At 40.1% G+C, this 20,771-nt stretch overlaps 1 protein-coding gene across 2 annotated transcripts in view; it reads right to left on the reverse strand.

Annotated features, from left to right (window-relative positions):
* OXSR1 (oxidative stress responsive kinase 1) overlaps positions 1-20,771 on the reverse strand; it is a 95,014-nt gene that overhangs the window by 8,565 nt on the left and 65,678 nt on the right. For both annotated transcript variants that reach the window (XM_030008433.2, XM_030008432.2), the window contains exons 6-13: positions 17,490-17,599; positions 13,856-13,957; positions 11,049-11,182; positions 8,867-8,915; positions 6,487-6,552; positions 6,117-6,239; positions 1,914-1,949; positions 107-262 (exon numbers count right to left, since the gene is read on the reverse strand). In XM_030008433.2, the coding sequence (XP_029864293.1) occupies positions 107-262; positions 1,914-1,949; positions 6,117-6,239; positions 6,487-6,552; positions 8,867-8,915; positions 11,049-11,182; positions 13,856-13,957; positions 17,490-17,599 (776 nt within the window). The remainder of the gene's footprint in view (positions 1-106; positions 263-1,913; positions 1,950-6,116; positions 6,240-6,486; positions 6,553-8,866; positions 8,916-11,048; positions 11,183-13,855; positions 13,958-17,489; positions 17,600-20,771) is intronic.

Here is a 20,771-nt window from a genome sequence, read left to right on the forward strand (position 1 = left end):
TAAATCAATTCCAGACAATTTCATGGCTTCAGATCATTTTAGCATGTCTGGAATAGAACAGCTAAGTGCAAAGCTGAAAGCTGGTATGTAGGGTTTCTGATCTTACCTGGGCTGCTGCTGGGGCTGCTGGAGGAGCCTGACTAGGTGGAGGTACAGCAGTTTGAGGTTGTGCAGGTACTTGTCCTGCAGCCTGAGGTAGTTGACTAGGTGCCTGTGCTGGAGCATTGAGTGAAGGACCTGGAGGCTCAGCTGATGGGAATAGCTGCAAGCAAAAGAAGCATTTTAATGAGAAAAGGAACTCAAGAGTTATGACTCAAGCACCAGCTTTCTAAAAAGTGCTTGTTTGCCACATAAATCACTTCGAGAACTTCAATGCCAAGGGCATTCCCAGGCCTCCAGGACGCTAACACTGATCCTAAGTTGGTGTTCAAGGAGTTTAATGTTTTCTTTTGTCCAGGGAGCCCTTCTGCCCTGACATTTGCAAGTTCTACTCACCAGTAAAGAAGGATAAGAAACCAAGATAGCAGCATGACTGTGGATGTTGGACAAAGTTACACTCTACAGCTAGCAAGGCTGGATGCATACAGATCATATCCTAGCTGGATGAGAGCGCCCTATCCTTTATTTTCCCCCCTTCCCGGAATCCGAGTCCTATTTATATTTCCAAGCAGCCATGCAGCCACAGCAGAACAACTCTGCTTTGACTTAGGCTGTGTTCTCTGAAAGGAACCACATCAAAGCATTAAGATAACTATCAACAATTTCTCCATTTGTAAAACAAGTGTCAGAGTCAGAGCTATCTGGATATTCAACTGAAAAGTAAATTCAGATCTTAAGTTTTTCAAAACACACAAGACAAGACTGTTTAGGACTGGACTTAAAGTTAGACCCTTGCAAAAAAAAAAAATCATATGCAATTAATCTGAGGGTGAGGGGAAAATAGCTAAATGAAAGTTTGACCTTTTTTACTTCTTGTATTATTCAGAACAAAGAAACTGATTTTGGCATGGTAGCCAAAGAACTGTAAGCTTGATGGCACTTCTTCAGTGTGCCCTCCAACTTACTCTGCTAAGTTGTAGGAAATATAAATCACCTTGAATATTGAAAACCTGGGCAGAAGACCTCCAAATCACAATATATATTAAGGGATGTATCACAGTGGGGAAATTAATCCCAAAGGGATTCTGGTTTTCAGCTTTTTCTTTGAATTTAGAGTTTATGTCAAATTACAGTGCCAGAACTGCAGTCTTTCTTAAGATCTCGCTTTCTAATCAATCCTTGGAAACAGATGAAGGAAGAACAGGACAGCCTAACCCAAGACTAATTTCTAGGAGACAGCTCTGTTTATCTTTCCACACAGATAGGGAAAACAAAGACATAACACAGTCTTTAGAAGATAAGAAGTCTCTATCACTGAAAGATAAGATATACTAATATTCCTAACGTAGGAAACACAGGACAGAACTGAAGGCAGATTATAAATTACAACTGAAGTTTTGTTTGCTATCAAATACTACTACAGATTTATTTCACAATTCTGAGCATAGGTTCCAAAACAGTGAATTAGACTATGCAAAACACACATCTTAAAACTGTGTTTTGTTGGGTGTTTTTTTAAAGAGGAAATTGGAACACCATTGTTTTGCTTAGAATATTTTTGTGACTATTTCATTATCTTACAACATACAGACTTTTACCATAGCAAGTAAAGCTGAAAAGATATACACCAAACTTACCTCAGGAAGACCTCTTGGCATTACACAGTGATTCCTTTTATAGGGAGGTTTTCAAGCAGAGCACAGCTAGATACTAGTTTCTACTTCACACAATATTCTTTTCAAAGGCTAATAAAAACTTGTTCCTTGAAACAACAGCAATAACTAGGAGTCATCATTTTGGGAATTATAACTTACCTCAGAATTCTGTACAGGTTCTTTCACTCTGGGAGACTGAAAAACAGAGAAAGAGCTGTCATTGCCTAGACAAAAGTGAAACTTATTGACTAGAAGGACTTGTCAGAACCATACTGAACATATGAAATCTACATAATTGCTTTTAAGTTACATATATGTATTCAGATGCACAATAAAAGGGACATCACACAATTTGTTGGCAACCTAATCATATCATACCACCCAGAAACACACAGTCGTGTTTCAGAACTTGCAGTTGATATTTACACAGTGGCATACAATACCCTAAGCTGCTATCATTGTTAACCATTAGCAAAAGCCAGTACTCTTGAAGATCATTCAGACTGGATCAAATTACTTGCGCACCAAGATGGCAGAACCCATTTTAAGCTACTGAAGTCTTGCAGAAAAAGATAAGCCACACAAATCTGCCTTGCAGAATTCTGCTAGGAAACAAATCTCCTTTGTATACTTAGGGTACTAGTTTGCAAACCAACTTGCTTAAACCACGCAAAACCTTGGGGGCGGGGGGTGGGGTGAAATCAGCCTTGCTTGTGCTGCTTTATAGAAAGAAATCTCTCGCCGGCTCTCCTTGCCCTTGGACACTGCATTATGCTATGCTGTCTGTGAGCGAATGCAGAAAACTGACATCTGTACACAAGTTCAGCAGTGAAACAAAGAGATCAGTGGAATGGAGGGGAAAGTGCAGTCAAAGTAATGCAACCAATCTTTGCTTATCAGTAAAACAAAGATAACATGCATTAGCTATTTCACATGAGCAGGAAGGAATTGCCAAGTACTCCTGGAAAGCCCTGCAATTAAGAGAGCCTGCAGCTCTGACTTCTAACAGGTCCAATTACTATGTGGAGATAGACAGGTGGGATGGCTTGGTCCATGCTGGGATTAATAAAATAGATGTTCCTTCTCCATATAATGGTCTAAAAGACAGGTTGCAATTAGGACAGTACAAGTCTCATCATGCCACTACCCTGAGCCAGCTTATGCACTAACCAATGCCACTACCTTAACAAATGCAGATCAGAGCATTTTGTAACATATGACCCAGAGGCTTCTCATGAGAGAAGGTTAAAGAGTCTTACTCTCAGAACGGCATGCTGCAATAAGCCCTCTGGACAGCAGGAGAAGGAACAGTTCTTCACAATGACTATGTGCAGACAGTGTCAGGAAAAAAGTCATGCAGCTGGAAAGGTAAAGCCTGAAATCCATCTCAACGTGCTGAGCCTTCCCTTGACAGTTACCAGCCAAGATGAAAAATGTGGTATTGCTCCCAGAGATAAACAGCCGTGCTCCACATCTGCAGGCCACAGCTGCAGCACTGTTCTTTCAGGCACAAAGCTCATATCCAAGAGTACCTGGATGCTTCAAGGAATAACTCAAAAGGAACTTGTCTGAAAGATCACAGTGTGCTAGACACTGTACAGACAAGTATGGAAACACTGGCCCTGCCCCACAGCTAACAACTAACCCAGATAAATGGCAAACAGAGGTAAACTAAGGAAAAACAGACAGAAAGGAAACAGAACAAACATTAAAAAACATTTACCTAATTAAGGCACGAATAGGACAACTCTGGGTATGTGCTGAAATATATTAGTTCTAACTTATTTTTCCTTGTGTAATCAGAGATGATGTGAGTAACCAGTGAAATGTGACCACACGGCATACCACTGCATGGATTTATTGAGTAACGGAAGGTGATTGATTTAAGAACCCACATAGCACAATTGCTTTAATTTGAATTCCAGGTTTTAAATGCAGAGAGGAAAGAAGTTCAGTGAGGCTTTATATCCAAAAGGTAATGTTGAGCCAGCAAGTCACCATATTCAATGAATTGAACAGATATTTCTGGCTCTGTTTATAATAAATATTTGTCTGCTTCCAAGTGCAGTCCTAGGAAGAGACTCATATAATGCACATTTGTACACATTAAATTCACCCTATTTTTTCTGTAAAGTGGAGACAAGCAAAAAAGACAAACTTTTCATTTATGTAGATGCTTTTATGCAGGTTAATACTTAAGCATTTTAGCAAATTAAGTCAATCTGCAAGGCATACTTTTACTTTAAGGCTGACAGCAATAAAATGCAGATATAGACAAATCATAGAATCACAGAATGGTTTGGGTTGGAAAGAACCTTTAAAGATCATCTACTCCACCCCCACTGCAATGGGCAAGAATAAAAAGTGACACTTAGTTAACGTAAGTTATCCTATCCTACAACTTGGTTAAAATCGCAGAGGGATTACAAACAGGTGGGATTTATACCCTGTGTTTGAAATATGGCCAAAACCACAGGATAAACACTACTCCTCGATAACACCACCATATTCATGCCAAACACTGGCAGTCTGGATACCTTTTCAAGTAGTCTTAAGATGTGTATCAAACACAAGAGGTGCACAGTCGTTCCTATGCTTTTATCTTTGGGTTGAAGAAAATGACTCAAAAGCTGTGCGGAGGAAAGCCACCCAGGGCAGGATTCAAGCACCTAGGCAGACATGTAGCAAGGTCTAAGATGCCATGGTGCCCTTCCATGGTCTCCCAAAGTTCTGTGTTGTATCTACACAGGGTGCCTCCAAAACGGCAATATATGTCTACATTTAGGTAACTGAATTGAGACCTACTGCTTGAACACCCATCCTAAAGGTTTCTTGAATGGGAGACCTAGAAGTAAAGGCCAAGCACAGCCCAAATTAGACTGATCAGAACACAGACAGCAGTACAAGGAAATATGCCAAAGCTCCAAGGAAAAAAAAAAAAAAAAAAAAAAAAAAAACCTGGCTTGAAAAGGAGCTTGTAAACATATGCAGAAAAAAGCAGATTGACACACAAGAGGAATGAAACAAGTTAGTACTGTTCAAAACACAGTAAACACCGTTAAGTCTTAGTAGGCTGAGCTTAGAGACAAGATAGAACAAGTTCTAAGTAATCTCTGAAATAGAGTTAGGGTGTTTTACAATATTGCCACCTAAAATTTGACTGTATTTTAACCTACAAAATGAATTTAGAAGATTTCAGCTCATAAAGCATCAAGAATTTCAGTAGTAGCCACCTGGTACCAATAGTTCCTCCTTGACCACGTAATACAAAGCTGGATATAGTAAGCTCTTTAAAAAGTCACAACAGTTGTTGCCACAAAGTATGGAATTACTATATCAATAGTTGCCTTTAAAATCCCAAGCATTTGAAAGGAAGCTAAAAAGATGCAAAATCTTGCGTTTAACATTTAAGTGTCTATACAGAACACCAGTAGAAGAAAGACCGATGAAAGAGAAATGAGAAAAGTTAAAGTTGTAAAGTGATAAATGCTTCAAACCAATACTGCTTTTTCTCCCTTTCATACTGAAAAAGCTTCCTCTAAAAATCCTTCACTGCCTCACTAATTCAATTACAGAATGATTAAAACACATAGTCTGCTTCAAGGTACCTGCTGTAGTGAAAAGGGAACAGGTAAGCCATTACAGTCAAAATCCACACTGCTGACTACCAGGGGAAGACAATCTGGAAATTTATTGTAATCTTTTAGCTGATCTTTATGCATTACTCCTCCGTGTTTCTGGGGGTTAGTCTGGGTTTAGGGTTTTTGTGTATGTGTTGGGAGAGGGGGAAGTATTGGGTTTTGGAGCATTTTTCAAGTGCTAGACCAATCACTCCTTGTGACTTCAGGGACGCCGTAACATTTTCTACTAGACTAATCGATTTCAGTGTAACTGAGGGGACAGAACCAGGCCCTGTGTGTTTCAGATGTCAGCCACAAGCACAGGCCCTATTGATTTCAGCTCCATCCTGGAGAGGGCAGTAGGACAAAACCTCTCCTGACACTTCCACAAGAAAGCATCTCAAACAGTCAGCACCCTTAAAAACAAAGAGAATATCCTAGCTCAAGTGAATTAGTATGCTGAACTGGGAGCAGACCATCTGAATTCATGTCCCCAATTATGCTCAACATCCCTGAATGAGACCAGCTGTGCCCCAGAATGATGACAGAAGAGAGATCAATACAATTTCTTCAACCTTCAGTCTGCTTTCTCTGGTTTGGCTACAAACTCGAGGGCAGGGATTATAACTTACTGTGTATCATACTTAAAAAACAAGGCCACATGCTTCCCAGGGATATTTAGATATACCACAGTTAGAAAACAAAACACAGACAGTAGAGCTACCAGAGTTTGAGGACCCACCCTGAGCTGTGAAATTGCTGCTCTGCCTTCCTCACTTTCTTCATCTAGTTCATCATCACTCCATTCCCAGCCACCATCTTCAGTCTTATGAAGACGTCCGCTGGAACCTGGAACTCTCCGGACCTGCTCAGCAAAAAGAAAGAGAACTAGTATGTCAAGCAGACAGTTTCTACAGTTGATCTTTTTTAGGAGAAACAGCACAAGAGCATCTTCAGGTCGCATCACCTACCAGGGTGCTTGAGTATTTTATTGAAACATCTAGCTCTGTATCCAGAAAATGCCATACTACAGTAATTATCATTAAAAATATGAACACAAGCATAAAAAACCTAGTACAACTAACAGCAAGAGCCCATGAGGTTTTCAGTACCTTTTTGGATCTTTCGGTGATTGTTGGTGCTCTCTGCAACATCTTCTCTTGTAAAAACTCTTTATTCTGCAAAAGAAGAAATACCAAACATTTGCATTGCTGAAAATGCCCTTTGATTCCTTCAGTGCCTCTGATAAAGAAACTGTTAAGCTATTTCTAGCAGAAAGTGTTTTACATGTTTCATCCCCATTCTCCCAAAGATATTAACCACTTTCTTCCTTTGCACTACAGTATATGATATTTCATCCTAAATACCTTTTCAGTTAGTGGTGGCACTTTCCCTATGCAAAGTGATATGGAATTAACAATCGAAGAGTTGTATACTGTTCTGTCTGATTTACTGGGGAACATACTTATTATATTGCAGCATCTGACACCCTGCTGAGACATTTGGCATTCTTCCATTTGCAGATACTACACCACCTGGATCCAGCCCCTTTGCTTTATCTTACCCCTAAATTTATGCCTGTCCAACTGTCAAAGGCAAACCTCAAATGTCAGGCAGGCCAGGATGCAGGAACCCCTCTATGCTGGAGTAATAAGACTGAGGAATTGGGGCAGCAGGATTTAAAGGGACTGAAAAAACATACAGCACGTATGATGTTTAGAGAGAAAGTAAATGCAGTGATCACAACAGATTAAATACCGGGAAACTGCTGTGACGCATTACGGTACTAAATTTCCTCTTCAGCAAGCTACTCTGGACTGGCTAACATGTGTGCTCCTGAGCATACAATTTTCCAACCGCTTGACTGCAGAGCCAAACTGCTGGCGGCAGGGGAAGCAGACCAGGCAAGCACCCTGGCATAAGCACTGGGATCTGGCTGCGTATTTCACACCACACAAGTGAGGTTGGATAGCCCTGCCATCTCTGCCCATGAAGTGCTCCCAGAACTTCCCTGTAATGGTTTCTTGCATGCAGGATGGAGAGCCTCAAGACACACGCTGTCCCTTCCTGCTAAGTGGCTCTCAGCATTATCAAAACATACTTTTACATAATACAGACTGTATTTAAATATAAGGTTCAATATAGACATATAGAAGTTGGACTCTTCTGTCCTCAAGTTACAGCTGTCAGTTTGGCAGTGGCTGATGTAGGAAAAGTAATTTAACACTGTTAACTGGCACACATTTTCACTTTGGGTGTCGATTTAAGTATTGCCTCGCTTACAATAATGTTAATTTTCTATCACCACATATGCTAATATGTTACTCTGTGGAAGCTTAACGAAAGCATGAAGGAGATTTTACACACAATGAAGTATAACATGAACCAGAACTCGCACAACCAAACGGAGAAAGGTCAGCAATGTGTAAACCATCTTGTCACTTTGGACACCAAGTGTGCATCCAGTATACAGATGCAGAGTATTCAGCTGCCTAAAATCCCATCATGGACAACGAAAACCTAGTTAATACTGTCAAGAGCCCAGACATCAGTTAAACTTGCCCTAAAGCAAACTCCTACATTTCATAAACTGGATCTCTCTCTAGACTTCCTCGGTTGCACTTGTTAGATGATTTCTGTCAACTTTAATAGGACATCCAGCTCCTGCACAAATACCTAGATGTGGCCACTTCCATTTAAGCATCTTAATCTGGGAGCTGAAAACTACTTTGATTAATTGGTGATGCTGCTGTGCTATCCCAGGTATCAGACATCTTTTTGACAGTTTAATCTGTGTTGTGCTATAAAACCCATGTATTTTGATCACAAATATGCCACAGAAAAAATAAGCAAACAGAAAACATCTTCTTATTCCCATGGAAATATAAATTCTCCCTTGTATTATTTCTGTCTCCCTCAATAAGACCTTGCACATTGCATATGCACTAATCTCCAGGAAGTAATTACATAAATGCTCACTGGCAGCTCACTTCAAGGCTAGAAATGGGAGTTTCCTACTATTTTGTATCACAGGATCTTCACTTTCCGTAAGGCAACACAGGGTGAAATAGTTTTATGTAGCCCTCTGCACAGTGGGCCTCATTCACTGCTTTGCATACAGACCGATTATAGAGTTTACTAAAATATAAGTTACATTTACTGCCACAGAGACCTTTACGGTTGGACAGGCAGCCAGAATGGCACCATTACAAGAGAAGAAAAAAAAAAAACAAAACGCAAAAGCCACTGAAAGACATTTAAATGCTCAAGAATTTCTAGGTAATTTCTTTTAATAGCAGCATACACAAGGAGGTACAGAAGAGGGGTTTCATTCTGTTAGTTCACAATGACCCATTCAACTCACTCAGCTATGCTGCCCCTAAGTGAAACAGCCCACACTCATGCCAATAAAGCTGTCACCATACTTATCGTACTTCTGAAAAGTCCTCTCCAGAGCCTCTGCACAGATCAGTTTAGGAAGCATTTTCTTACCTTTGCTTTCGTGAAAAATTTGTGTCTTAAGAGTTCTGCTGCTGTCGGTCTGTCAATAAAAACAGATGTAGAAAAGACAATTAAAAATGCTCCCTTTCAACACAACCATCTTTCAGGTTGCTGCAGCTTGTTGTAACATTGCATAAGGGCATCGGCTTCTCCTGCACAATTCCCCTAAAAATCAGTCAAGGTATTCCAAGTAAACTTCACATCACCAGTCTTTTAAATACTCAGTGTATTCTGATCAAAGCCTATTCTGTTCAAAAGCAGTGAATAACTTGAGGGTGGGGGGGAGAAGTTGCTCTCATTTTGATGCTGAACTTGAGCCTCTCAGAGCCAGTTCGATAGGATCACAGAAACAATTTGCTCAAAATTGAAATGAAGGATCATCACCTATAGCAGGAGTGCAGTACTTGCCATGTGCAAGTAAACAAAGTTATTTCAGAGATACTTGATTATATGTGTGTAATTAGTTCTATTAAACACAAGTGAGACAATCAACCTTTCTCTAATAGAAAAGTAACAAATACAAACTATTCTCCCCTTCAAGTTAGGCTTTAGGATAAATACTGGAAAGTAAAAGACATCCCTTGGTCATTTTAGAAGGAGTTTTCTAAAGACTCAGGCCTACATGAGAAAGTACCAGCTTACAGCATTTCCACACTGCAAACTGTGCTTAAATAGTAACAGAGTTTAACTAATGACTTGCAAAGGCCATTCGTAACAGGGTTTATTTCACCTCGGACTACTCTAACAAAAATCATCCACCTGCAAGGCAGCCCCCAAAATAATTAAAAAGCAACTGCACTAAATTCTCCTCTTTGAGAACCTGTACAATATGCATAAGCATTATCTGATTCTGCTAGTTGCTCCTTATGGGCCGACCTCCTGCTCCCATAGTCAGGATGATGACAGTGGCTGTTAGTGGTGCTTGAGAAGAGAGAAGGGGTATGTCACAATTCAAACTGATTATGTTTAATTCTGATCAGCACACATTCTAACCTGCAGGGATAGGATATGCTTTAGAAAGGAGAAAAAAACATCATGCTGGGAAAAAAAATGCCTGCTATCAGCATTTATCAAGCACTCCACTGGATTCATTAAGCATTTCAAGTGTAAAGCTTGTTAGAAGAGAGAGATCCCATCTCACAATGCATGAGAAGCCTTTGTTCCTGGATCTGTCACAAGAGGGAACTGAAAAATGTCTTCATTATTATTATTTTATGAAGGGACTTTTTCCTTTCCAGAATTAGTTTGCTTACTGAGTAAAAAAGAAAACTAAGAGGTATAAAAACTGATCTGTGGGAATGCTTGTTTCTTTACCTTTGCATTTTAAGGAACACTATTTTTAATGCAGGATGAATATTCCTTTAAACAGCTTCACTCACAGACTGGCAAATGCTATGACTGTCCTCCACAGAAATATATCTGAGCCATCCTATGTGACAGGCTGTGGATTTTAAACAGTGCCGTAGACAGCCAGACCCTCGTGCAGCTTTGAACAGCGCCATAACATAATGATACAATGCTGTCCTGGGAACGACAACATATGCACCACCCCCTTGGTAGTATTTCTAACATCACTGAGTAGTCAAGCTACCATTAAAAGGAAGACTGAAAATGTCATCAGGTCACTTAAGCAATCTGTATTGATGAAAACATGTTGGTAAAATTCACCGGTGTTTTTCCTGATTTTCCCCCCAAACCAAATATTACTTATAATTAAGCAAGTCAAAACTACACTGAAAGCCTTCTTCGCACTGGCAAATTTTAAAAAGTTTATTTATGAAGCTTTGCAAGTAAACACATATTGCCCAACATGTAATTTCGGATTTATAAACACAGAGCAGTTTTGACTGGGAACAAAACATGAACTGCAGTCACCTGCTGGAGGTGGCAAGGGGGAGAATAGCACTACACACACAGTGGACTGGGATGCACTCTCATTAACCCAAATGGAAGATATGTGCCCCAGCCAGGCACAACGCCAGACATTTATCCTTAAAAATAAGGACAGCCAAGAGAATTTGCTGCCACACAGCAAGATTGCTGTGTTCATTGTGACTGAAAGGCTGGATGGGCAGAGAGCGTACCGGCTTAAAAAAATATGGAATACAATGAGGTTTGCGGTTTTGTTTTAGTTTTTTTTTTATTTAGTTATTTTAGTGTTACCTGTTCTTACCTTTTTTCAGGGTCTTTTTGTAGGCACGATGAAATCATCTTCCTAAATGATTTCCCATACTTCTTCAGCATCTCCTTATCTTGCACACCAGTTTCCAAAGATGGAGGATCATTTTGTAGTGTCAGCATTAAAACCTGCAAGAATTATGTCTATTGGCAATGAGATTTTTCTTGACCTTTGTTAGAGGCAGATCTTGGGAACACTGTATTTTAGACAAGCATTTTCCTCAAGCATCTGAGTCAACACGGACTGTTTCATTACAACAGCTCTCTGAGGGTAGCTTGAACTCAGAGTGAAGTTTCTTACAATTTAGACTGTCTCCTCGCATTCACCGGACAGCAAAAACTCACCTACCTTTTCCTCAGGGCAGTTACAAGGTCCCTCCTCTTCCCTCTGCTTCCCACATTCACTAACTTTATAGAAACAATTATTTTCAAAACCTTTACACTTCTGCAAATTCTGGCTGTCAGCAGAGAGGTTCAAGACTCGTACAACAGGATCTAGAGAGCGCTACCTCCACCAGCTTTCCTTGGGAAGCCAGGCTAATTTATACCCAACAATTTAAGCTACCGTTTTCCATCACATGTCCTGGCCCACAGTGCAGTCCACGAGCCAAACACAAGGTTGGAATGCACTTTCAGGCCTGTCTGGTGTGATTAAAGGTGTAAGCATAGCAGAACTTCTACCAGCCTTCCTCATTTGAGACAAGGAGTTGTGCAAGGCATTTGATTCAAAGGCTCTGTTTAGATCACCCTGCAGGTATTTCTTAGCTAAAAATGAAACTAACGTACAAGCAGAAGGGCAACATAAAACAAAAAATATGAGGGTTCACTTCCATGTACCAATGCAACAGCAGGTAAAGACATTTCTCACACAAACACCCATCAAGCCAAACTGATTATTTCTTTCACATCACTCAGATATTCTGAAGGAAAGGAAGAAAATTACTCATTTCCATTTTCACTTGTCACCTACATACAGATGACTATCTATTTTTAGAAAAGGAAGCAGCACATAGCACATTTAAATAGCTTTCCACAGCTATATCGCTTAGGGCAGCAAGAGCCCATCAATCTAGCTGAAATTATACAGTCCATGACAGAATTCCCTGCTTTTTTTCCCCCTCTCCTTGGAGGTTCACTTAATGCATGGGTCATTTTGCTGCGTAACAAAACTAATTTGCAATGAAATACAGTTACATTCAATAAATAAGACACAGAAGTCCTCTTGCAGGCTGCACGACTGGAACCCATACCTAATAGAATTGGAGACTCAGAATTATATCTACCATATGACAACACACGATACTAAATAGGTGATCTTTGTATTCAAAGCTACAATCCATATATTCAAAACACAATAAACAGAAGTACAGCTTGCAGAAGCTACTGCAAAATGCTACCAATAGTCACAGCACAGAAGGAAGTATCAATGAAAACAGCAACAGCTAAACCAGCAACACATTTCCCTGAACTCCTCGCTGCTCTGCCACAACCACTGATACAGTATGAACTTTAACAGCATTTCTAAACCACTCAGTTATTCAACAGTCCCTGCACAGAGATGACACAAATCTTAAAATTAATTCTGTTCCACAGGAGTTAAACTAGTGCAAAGTCCTGGCATTTAAAGCAACACATGGATGAGCCTATTCTAATGAGTTAGGAGCTACTGGATTCCCAAATGCTACTGTAATTGCAGGGTAGGAGGGGATGGACCCAGGTCCTAAAGAGGTGACACCCAACTTGCATAGCACTCCAGCAGTTAAAAGACTCAGAAAAGGAAAGCTTGACCCATGGTATGCCTAAAATTGAGGGACTTGGCACCCATAGGCCTCATATCCCAGGTAACTAGTCTAACCATAAGCTATGGGATTACTGAAAGGGCTCTCCACCCCCTCCTGTTTGATCTGAGTGAGCATGCATCCCAGGAGTAGAGGCAAAGCGGCCTTCAAGAGGGTGGGCCAAAGAGGCTCAAAGTTTTGTGACTGAGACAGGACCCCATCAGATCTCACAAAGGGGCTAAGGAAGAAGATCTCAAAGCTCAGCAGAAGGGCAGGATGCTTCAGACCTTAACTGACGGGGTCAACCCAGTTAACTTTAAGATGTAGCCTCCCTGAAAGAGCAGCATGCTGGAAGTAGCTCCTGGTTCAAAAGTCAGGAAATAGGAAAAGTTAGCCAAACTATAAGGCGATCTGAAGTTCAAGATACTTAAACAAGATTTTTTGAAGTTTTGTCAGTCAGTGTTTAAACAAGAACATTTCCTCCACCTCAACTTCAATAAAATATTTATGTTGCCAATACCACACCATTTCATACTGATGCGGTACTTTCCACTGGTTCAGTAATTGACAGGACTGTTGGCACTAAACAAAGACAGACATTCTTTTGGATAACTGGTAACGTGATTTCTGGGAGGTATCAAGAAGGATTATCAGTGCAGGAGAAGGAATGGCTCACCATCCCAGTGTCACTGGATGCCAGATAGCATGCTCTGAATCATTACTTATAGCCTTAAAAACATCTGCTGCCTTCAGAGGCTCCACGATTAAAACACACAGCACCTTCCTCAAGAACGGCGACTCTGGCAAGACTCAGGACCTAAATAAGAACTGCACAGTTTCAGACAATGCTGATTAAGTTGCATATTTTTAAAAGGTGACTACAGATAAATCCAAGAACATTGTGATCCACAAGTGCAATTTGAGCGGACAAACTCTTCAACTAAGCATGCTGGCCAAATTCTTGGAAACACCCAGAGAACACACTGATCCTTTATCTTGCACAAGTATCTGGAGACCTGCTCACCTTCATGGGCGGGTATTTATGGTAAGGAGCTGCCCCTGTAGCCAGTTCAATAGCAGTGATCCCAAAGCTCCAGATGTCTGCCTTGAAATCGTATCCTCTGACCTGAAAAATATTAGAGGATGTTAGGATAGCAAGAGGCACATGCTACACTACAATCCCTTTCTTTAGCCTATTACACATCCTTTTGCCCTTTCCTTCCTTGCCCCTCGAAATTGGAAAGAGCAGCACTATAGCGTTAAAGAGATGGAAAGAACATTTTCTCCCTCCTCTCCGCCCAGCTCCTTATACCTTCAAGAAGGTGTTTTTGAAGTCATAGTCTGATGAAAATTATGATTGTAGACTGTGCAACTAGGACGGCTCTGCCATAAACCTCTCCATGTGTAGAACATAAAGGGGCACTGGGTTAACCCAGACTCCGACTTCTACACAAAGACACAGAGAGTCATTAAACAGTATAATGAAACTCTCATAGTTAATAGATGGACTGTTATCCCCTTGGGACATATGCCTCACTACACTTTTAGTCAACCGCTTAATCAATCTGACTGCAAACATGCTCAATCCTGAAACTTCAGTACACACCAGCTCAGTAAAAATCCCCTCACTCCTGTCTACCGACTAGTATTTCCCTCCACTAATTAATAGTAGCTTCTGTACTTGACATTAAACACAGACTTGTTCAGGAAAATTTATAGCATTTACTTCCCCTCATGCACAGGAAAAAATATTTCATATGCCAAAGCGGTTACTTCCTCATTATCATTAGGTAATATTTTGGCACTTGTTCTCTCCACTGCAGGAGAGAGACATTATGTACTAACTTCAAGAGCAGCTACAAAAATCAAAGCATTTTGGCTGCTTAGAATGGTTTGTATTTCTTCTCGCTAGACTCTGGAAAAATGAATACTGAATCAGAGCAAGGCTAATAGGGATATTGTGTTCAGCTAACCTAACAAGCTTTAGAAAGACGCTCATTGTGATAAAGCAAAAATCTTTACCAAACTACCTTTAAGATGATCTTTAATTTTGACAAACAAAAAACCCTCTTGCACTGTTTTTCATATAATACTATAGTTGAACTGAAACTTATTACAGCAACAGGAGTTTTTATCTTGCACTAATTTCTTCAACTCTGTAGACATCATTTTCATGAGCCTTAAAGGTCTGAAAGGTTTCTTGAAGTGCCTCAGTTTATGGATGCAATGATTATGAACAGATTTCAAGTCATTTAACTGAAGAAGCACAGATATCTAGTATAATTTAAAAGAACATAGTAGAGGAAGAAATACACTGTAGGGGTGGCGTTTTTTTCCCCTCATACTATTTTTAGGTTTTGAGAATAACTTTGGGACATTACTTAGCTTTATCTTTCAGTTAGTCTTGCAGCACATCTATATATACTGTGCAACTCCCCATTCCCCACCAGGATTTTAACTGTTCAGTGGTTTGGGTTTTTTTTTTCAATTATATCATATAATCCTACTTGCAAATGAAAGCTATGAAGTTCAAAACTGTCTACAGCAGTTCATCTTGACATCTGTCCAATCCACATTAGTCACCACCCTGCAGTTAGTTTATATCAACAACATTTATTTTTCTCCTCAGCTTTTTTTTTTTACCATAAATCTGTCAAGTGAACGAATGTACATTAAAAGACAATGCCAGGCTATCATGTATTAACATGTTAAAGGAACTTAATGATGCTGAAGTAAAGCAAATGGAATTGGGTCGATAATATCTACATAGCAAAGGCTAACCTACAGCAACCCCTTCGTCCTTTTTCCCGGGTTGGATATAGTGGCTCAGAGTGACACCTGCTGGAAGACAGCAAGATGATATAAACGGACATTGAAGGATTTCACATCAGCATCCAAAATACCTCCTCACCATCTAATATTTGCAACAAGTTAGATGTGCACAGCCCTCATGGAAGTACTGGACTCCCTAGAAAATCTACCTCCTTCGGAAACACATCTGTTGCATCAAGAACCTCCGCTTTGTCACCAAAACCTTCATTTCCCCTTTTTAGCACCCTCCTTAAGATCTTTTTTTCCCTGTTGTCCTGCAGACTGCAGCCACCCTAACTGCAATGAACCTGGAGCAGCACCATTAGGTCCTGGCCAGCCTGCTGTGCCCTGTTTACCAGGACAGGACACAAAGGACAGAAAAGCAAGGGACAACTCTGATCTGGTTTTGGAAACACTGAACACTCTATTTTTTTATTCATTTTTAAATCAACATAACAAAAAAAAAAATCCAGAAGTACATGACAGTGAAGCAGTTCAGAAGCAGGTTTGCAAAGACAGCTCCTGACTTGGGGAGTGTGTCTTGTACTCTATGGTGTTACGACTTGTACTCTGAGGAGGTTGCAGGAGTGCTTTAACGCACCAGCCCCTCAGTGCCACCACGGGGAGCCACTGAAAAGGCCAAACATTGAAAAAGCCGTTCAGCAATAGTATATTTAAGCTACTCCAAAATTATCTCAATCCCTGAAGAAGTTTTAGATATAGGAAAAAATGCATTAATGTTCTACCACCGTTTTAGCTGCATTTCATTTTAAAGATATATATATTTGTTGGAGTCCTACTCAAGCTCCTCCTAAGCTTCAAAATATTTTATTGTGAACAGCAAGGAGAAAAGTAACAAGGCGGGTTTACTTGAGTAAAAACAATGTTTTCCCAAAATATTCTTGTTAAAAAGATTTTTTGGAAGGAAAAAAGGAAAAACAGAAAAACATTTATAGTCAGTTTTATTTCTGCTTGGCACACCTGTCAAAAATCAAACCCTGACTCCAGCCCTCTGTCAAACTGTTTTTAAGGGGATGAGGGATAATTTTCAGAATGCTTATGGCAATGAACATCAATGCAATAGACAGCTACTGCAAATGCCCTGTCAGGACTGTAGCATAATTTTGTTTGTGGATCTTGCTCAGAAATGTGCAAAGATATTTTACATTAAACAAAGTTTCCAGGTGGCCTTCATCAGAAGTCATGCAGACAAAGCTTCTGTAGTTTAGTCTAGAAGTAGTGGAGGACAAAAAGTGATATATCTCCACCCAACGGGAAGAAGTATGACATCTTTTAACTAGCCAAAAGAGCAGAGTAGGAAGGGGGAAGAAACAAGCATTCCTCAGCATTTACAATCCAGATTCTCACAAGCCAAGAGAAACTGAACATCCAAATAAAGTCAACTGCATGTTATTTTACTGTAATAACTCCCCACTCTGACATCTTGCAATTAGCTACCCCAAATTCTTCTATTTACAAATGCAGAAGAGCACATTACCAACCCATATATGTGCATATTCACCATGTGTGAAACTATTTATATTCTACCTCACATTTATGCAAGAGGGAGGGGCAGGTTAATCATCTTTATGCAACAGCTGAGCTGTCTCATCCTCACCTTAGGTAGGAGCCTGAAGAGAAGCAACAGGGCAAAAATCTACTGAACACTTAATATTCCCCAATACAAGCCTGGCTGCAATAGGCAAATCGAAGAAAATCCTGAAGTTTTAAGAAAGCCTGACAGGATGCCAAATTATCATCTTAGCTTCAAGTAAATATAGCCCTTGCTGACAACAAGGAATTCCAGGTGCAGATCAGCTAAGAGGACACTAGGAAAAACAATTCACCTGTTCCATAACTTCTGGTGCCATCCAGCAAGGTGTGCCCACAAAAGTTTTCCTGACTTTATTTCTGGTAATGTCGCCACCAGTGGCCAGAAACGCGCTAACACCAAAGTCTGAAAAGAAAACAAAACCAGATTGTATTAAGAACACATCCCGAGCAAACTGAAGGGTTGTCCCCTCTTTCCCCTCATATTCCCAGCCATCTATTAAGTACTAGACCATAAGGTTACGCATGAGGAGTTTCCTAATAAATGAAGAATGATAAAACAGCTAGCTAGGAGTGCTGGTACACGAACAGTGTGTAGTCCACCATTCAATTACTGGGGACAGCAGAGCTTTCAGTGCTGGCCGGCAGAGAGGAAAATTCCACTTTCCATTACGGCCCACTGGTCACATTACAGCATGCCTGCACTCCCCCCCAGCAGACCTGCTACTGTACAAACCTGCCTCTAACAGCCAGTCCTTTATTTACATTTGTATACATGCACAACAAGTAAGAACTGAACTTCTATTAGCATCCTGTTAATATCTGCAGCAATGAAGTCTGGTACATAAAATGTTACTAGACTTTATAACATTTAACTATCCTAACTGCATCCTGCAGACGGGAGGTATCAGCCCCTAATTCTGAATGGTTTATTATCAGAATATGCTTTGCTTGGTAATATTCCATCGCTGAGATGCTCAGTGCTTTAACAGGAACTTGGACTGGCTCCCAGTGATACAGCAGCGTTACTGAATCGAGCAGCACATGCCGCTAACCAGCCCAACCATCCCAGAGGGAGCCTTGCAGAGAGGTATTCACACCCTGCACAGCATTATCCCCACTTGAATCATCTTTCACAAGCTGAAGGACGCTCAAGGATGCCCCATGCACTTGCTGGTAATTGTCTTAAAGTAAATCATTCTTTTACATGAAAACTATGCTTTCAAAGATAACACTGATGTTTTATGCAAATAAGAATGACATGGAAAACAGGATCTGTGAACAGCAGCAGTAGTGTGCAGGGATAGCAATGGCGTACAGTATATTTGTTCAGAGAAGAGCATTAAAAAAGATTCGGCAACCAAGTCATTCAAGAGAGGATGACAGACTCCTTGGAGAAAGAAAAAGAAATAGATCAGGTGACAGGGAAACTGTAAACACAAAACTGTAGAAGTATTTCTTCCTAGTTTGCTCCAAACTACACTGCTTATGTATTGCAGAATTATAGACCTGCAATGGGTCATTCTCCATAACTCAATTTTATCCACACACACACCTGCCTTTTTTTAAACACAGTACAAGCAATCAAAATCTTGAATGCCATTTTTGAGATTGGTGACAGGCTTGGAGGATAAGTCTCTGAAATTCAAGGGCTATTTCACATAAAACCAGAACATTATTGACCACAATAGGTTTGAAAACTTTTGAAACTCAGCTGACACAGTTAACTGCAAATGCAAAGTCTTATTGAGAGGAGCCATAGAGTTACTCCATGGCTTAAGGGTGTTATCCTAACTGAGGAATCAACTGCAACAAAAGATCCCTCTTTACAATTTTCAGGCAATGGCATCCAAGTGAGGACAGTCCCAAGCTTCCTTCTGTATCATGCCAGCAGTGCAATGAGCCCCTTCTCACCAGTCTTTCCATATTTGAGAAACACCACTGAAATTATCACTCAGAAGAATAAGATGCTGAAAGCTTCCAGCTCACTTAGGTTAGAGGCTTCCAAGTACAGGAACTTAACGCTCACTAAAATACAAGACATGGATTAGTGAAAGTTGACATTAAAGAAAGTTGCATAGAAATCACAGGGCTAAAACAAGCACTAGCAAATGCCTATCATTATGGCTCAGCTTCTCCCTGATGCGCTGTCCTGTTCTCTTCCCTGTTCCCGGAGGCATCTTGTCTTCCTGCTAGCCTTGAAGTTTTAGCACGTTTAGATGGATCGCTATCCCCATCAGCACTGCAATCTGTATTTTTCTGAAAACCCACTTTTTGCAACAGTGATTTTGCTTTGAGATCTTCCATGTGTGTATCCACCATTCTTGCTTTTCTCAGAAAACCACATGAGCTTCCTAAAAAGTTCAGAGTAAAATTACTTGCATTTTACCGCTCATTACAGGAAGTCTCGCAAGATCTATTGTTCTAGAGACAAAAGCAATTAGAAGTTCTTTTAAATAAGATAATACTAATAGAAACTTGTCCAAGTGCCATCAGCATATTGTTGTGATGTGCTGTATTTGAACTTGTGTATATTATCTTACCTCAAGTTTCCATGCAGTCATTTTGAGGGTAAAGGAAATGCCATTCAAAGCAAAAGCATTCCAGCAGTAAAAACACAAGTCCTTTACACAGCGCACACAGCATTCACCACATTTCACATCAAACGTGGGTTTATAAATTCCAGTTGGAAATTGTGCCCCTACATCTGCTATCTGAGGTCAGCAGAAAGCTTAAACAGAATTAAATTGTATTCAGTTACATGGTTGATTTATTCAATGTTTTCCCAATTTCCCTCATTTACAGTGGGCTAAAATAGGCACAACCAGTCTGTGCTACTCTGCTGCAAGGAATGACTTTGAAACCATCTTCTCAAATGTCATCTTACTAACTTTATCCAAGTCCCAGCTATTAAGATAAGAATGTGCATGCTCTCAAGAAATATCTGTAAAGCAATAAAATAAAATCCTAACCACAAGTTAGCGTTCAATTCTTACTTCTGAGCAGTTGGTACAACCTGTGTCTCATTCTCTCTGCCACTGTTAACTACCCTCAAAAAGGCTAAAATGGCACTAGGTTATTGCAAATTAATTTAAATCTAGAAAATAGGAAAAGTAACAAAATTCAAGAGGCACGATAGCTCAGAAGTGCTTACATTCATACTCTTCTTTAGCAGCTTTTACTTTATATTGGCTCACTCTGGTGATAACTGGAAAGGACTGAATCACCAGAAACAGGGAGGAATTGGAACTGTTTGGACCTAGCTTGCAATACCAGTAACCACCACTGCTGGGAATCCAACGACTGTCACATTCTAAAGGAGCCCAAAAATTGAAGACTTCCAGCAGTCTGCTAGCAAATAATAGTCTGCAAGATGTCTTGATACAAGTTGTAGGATCATTTTTTTAGTAACTTTTCTGAAGCAATGTACAAAAGATTCATCTGCTGGACCTGTTTCAGTGATATAAAACAAAGACGACTTTAAAAAAAAAAAAAAAAAAAAATATATCTCCAGACTCTTGTATCACAGCAAAACCAATCCAGAATGGAAATGACAATTCTGCTGATGCAGGCTCTGC

This window comes from Aquila chrysaetos, chromosome 3 (genome assembly GCF_900496995.4).
Source record: "Aquila chrysaetos chrysaetos chromosome 3, bAquChr1.4, whole genome shotgun sequence".
Taxonomy (NCBI): Eukaryota; Metazoa; Chordata; class Aves; order Accipitriformes; family Accipitridae; genus Aquila; species Aquila chrysaetos.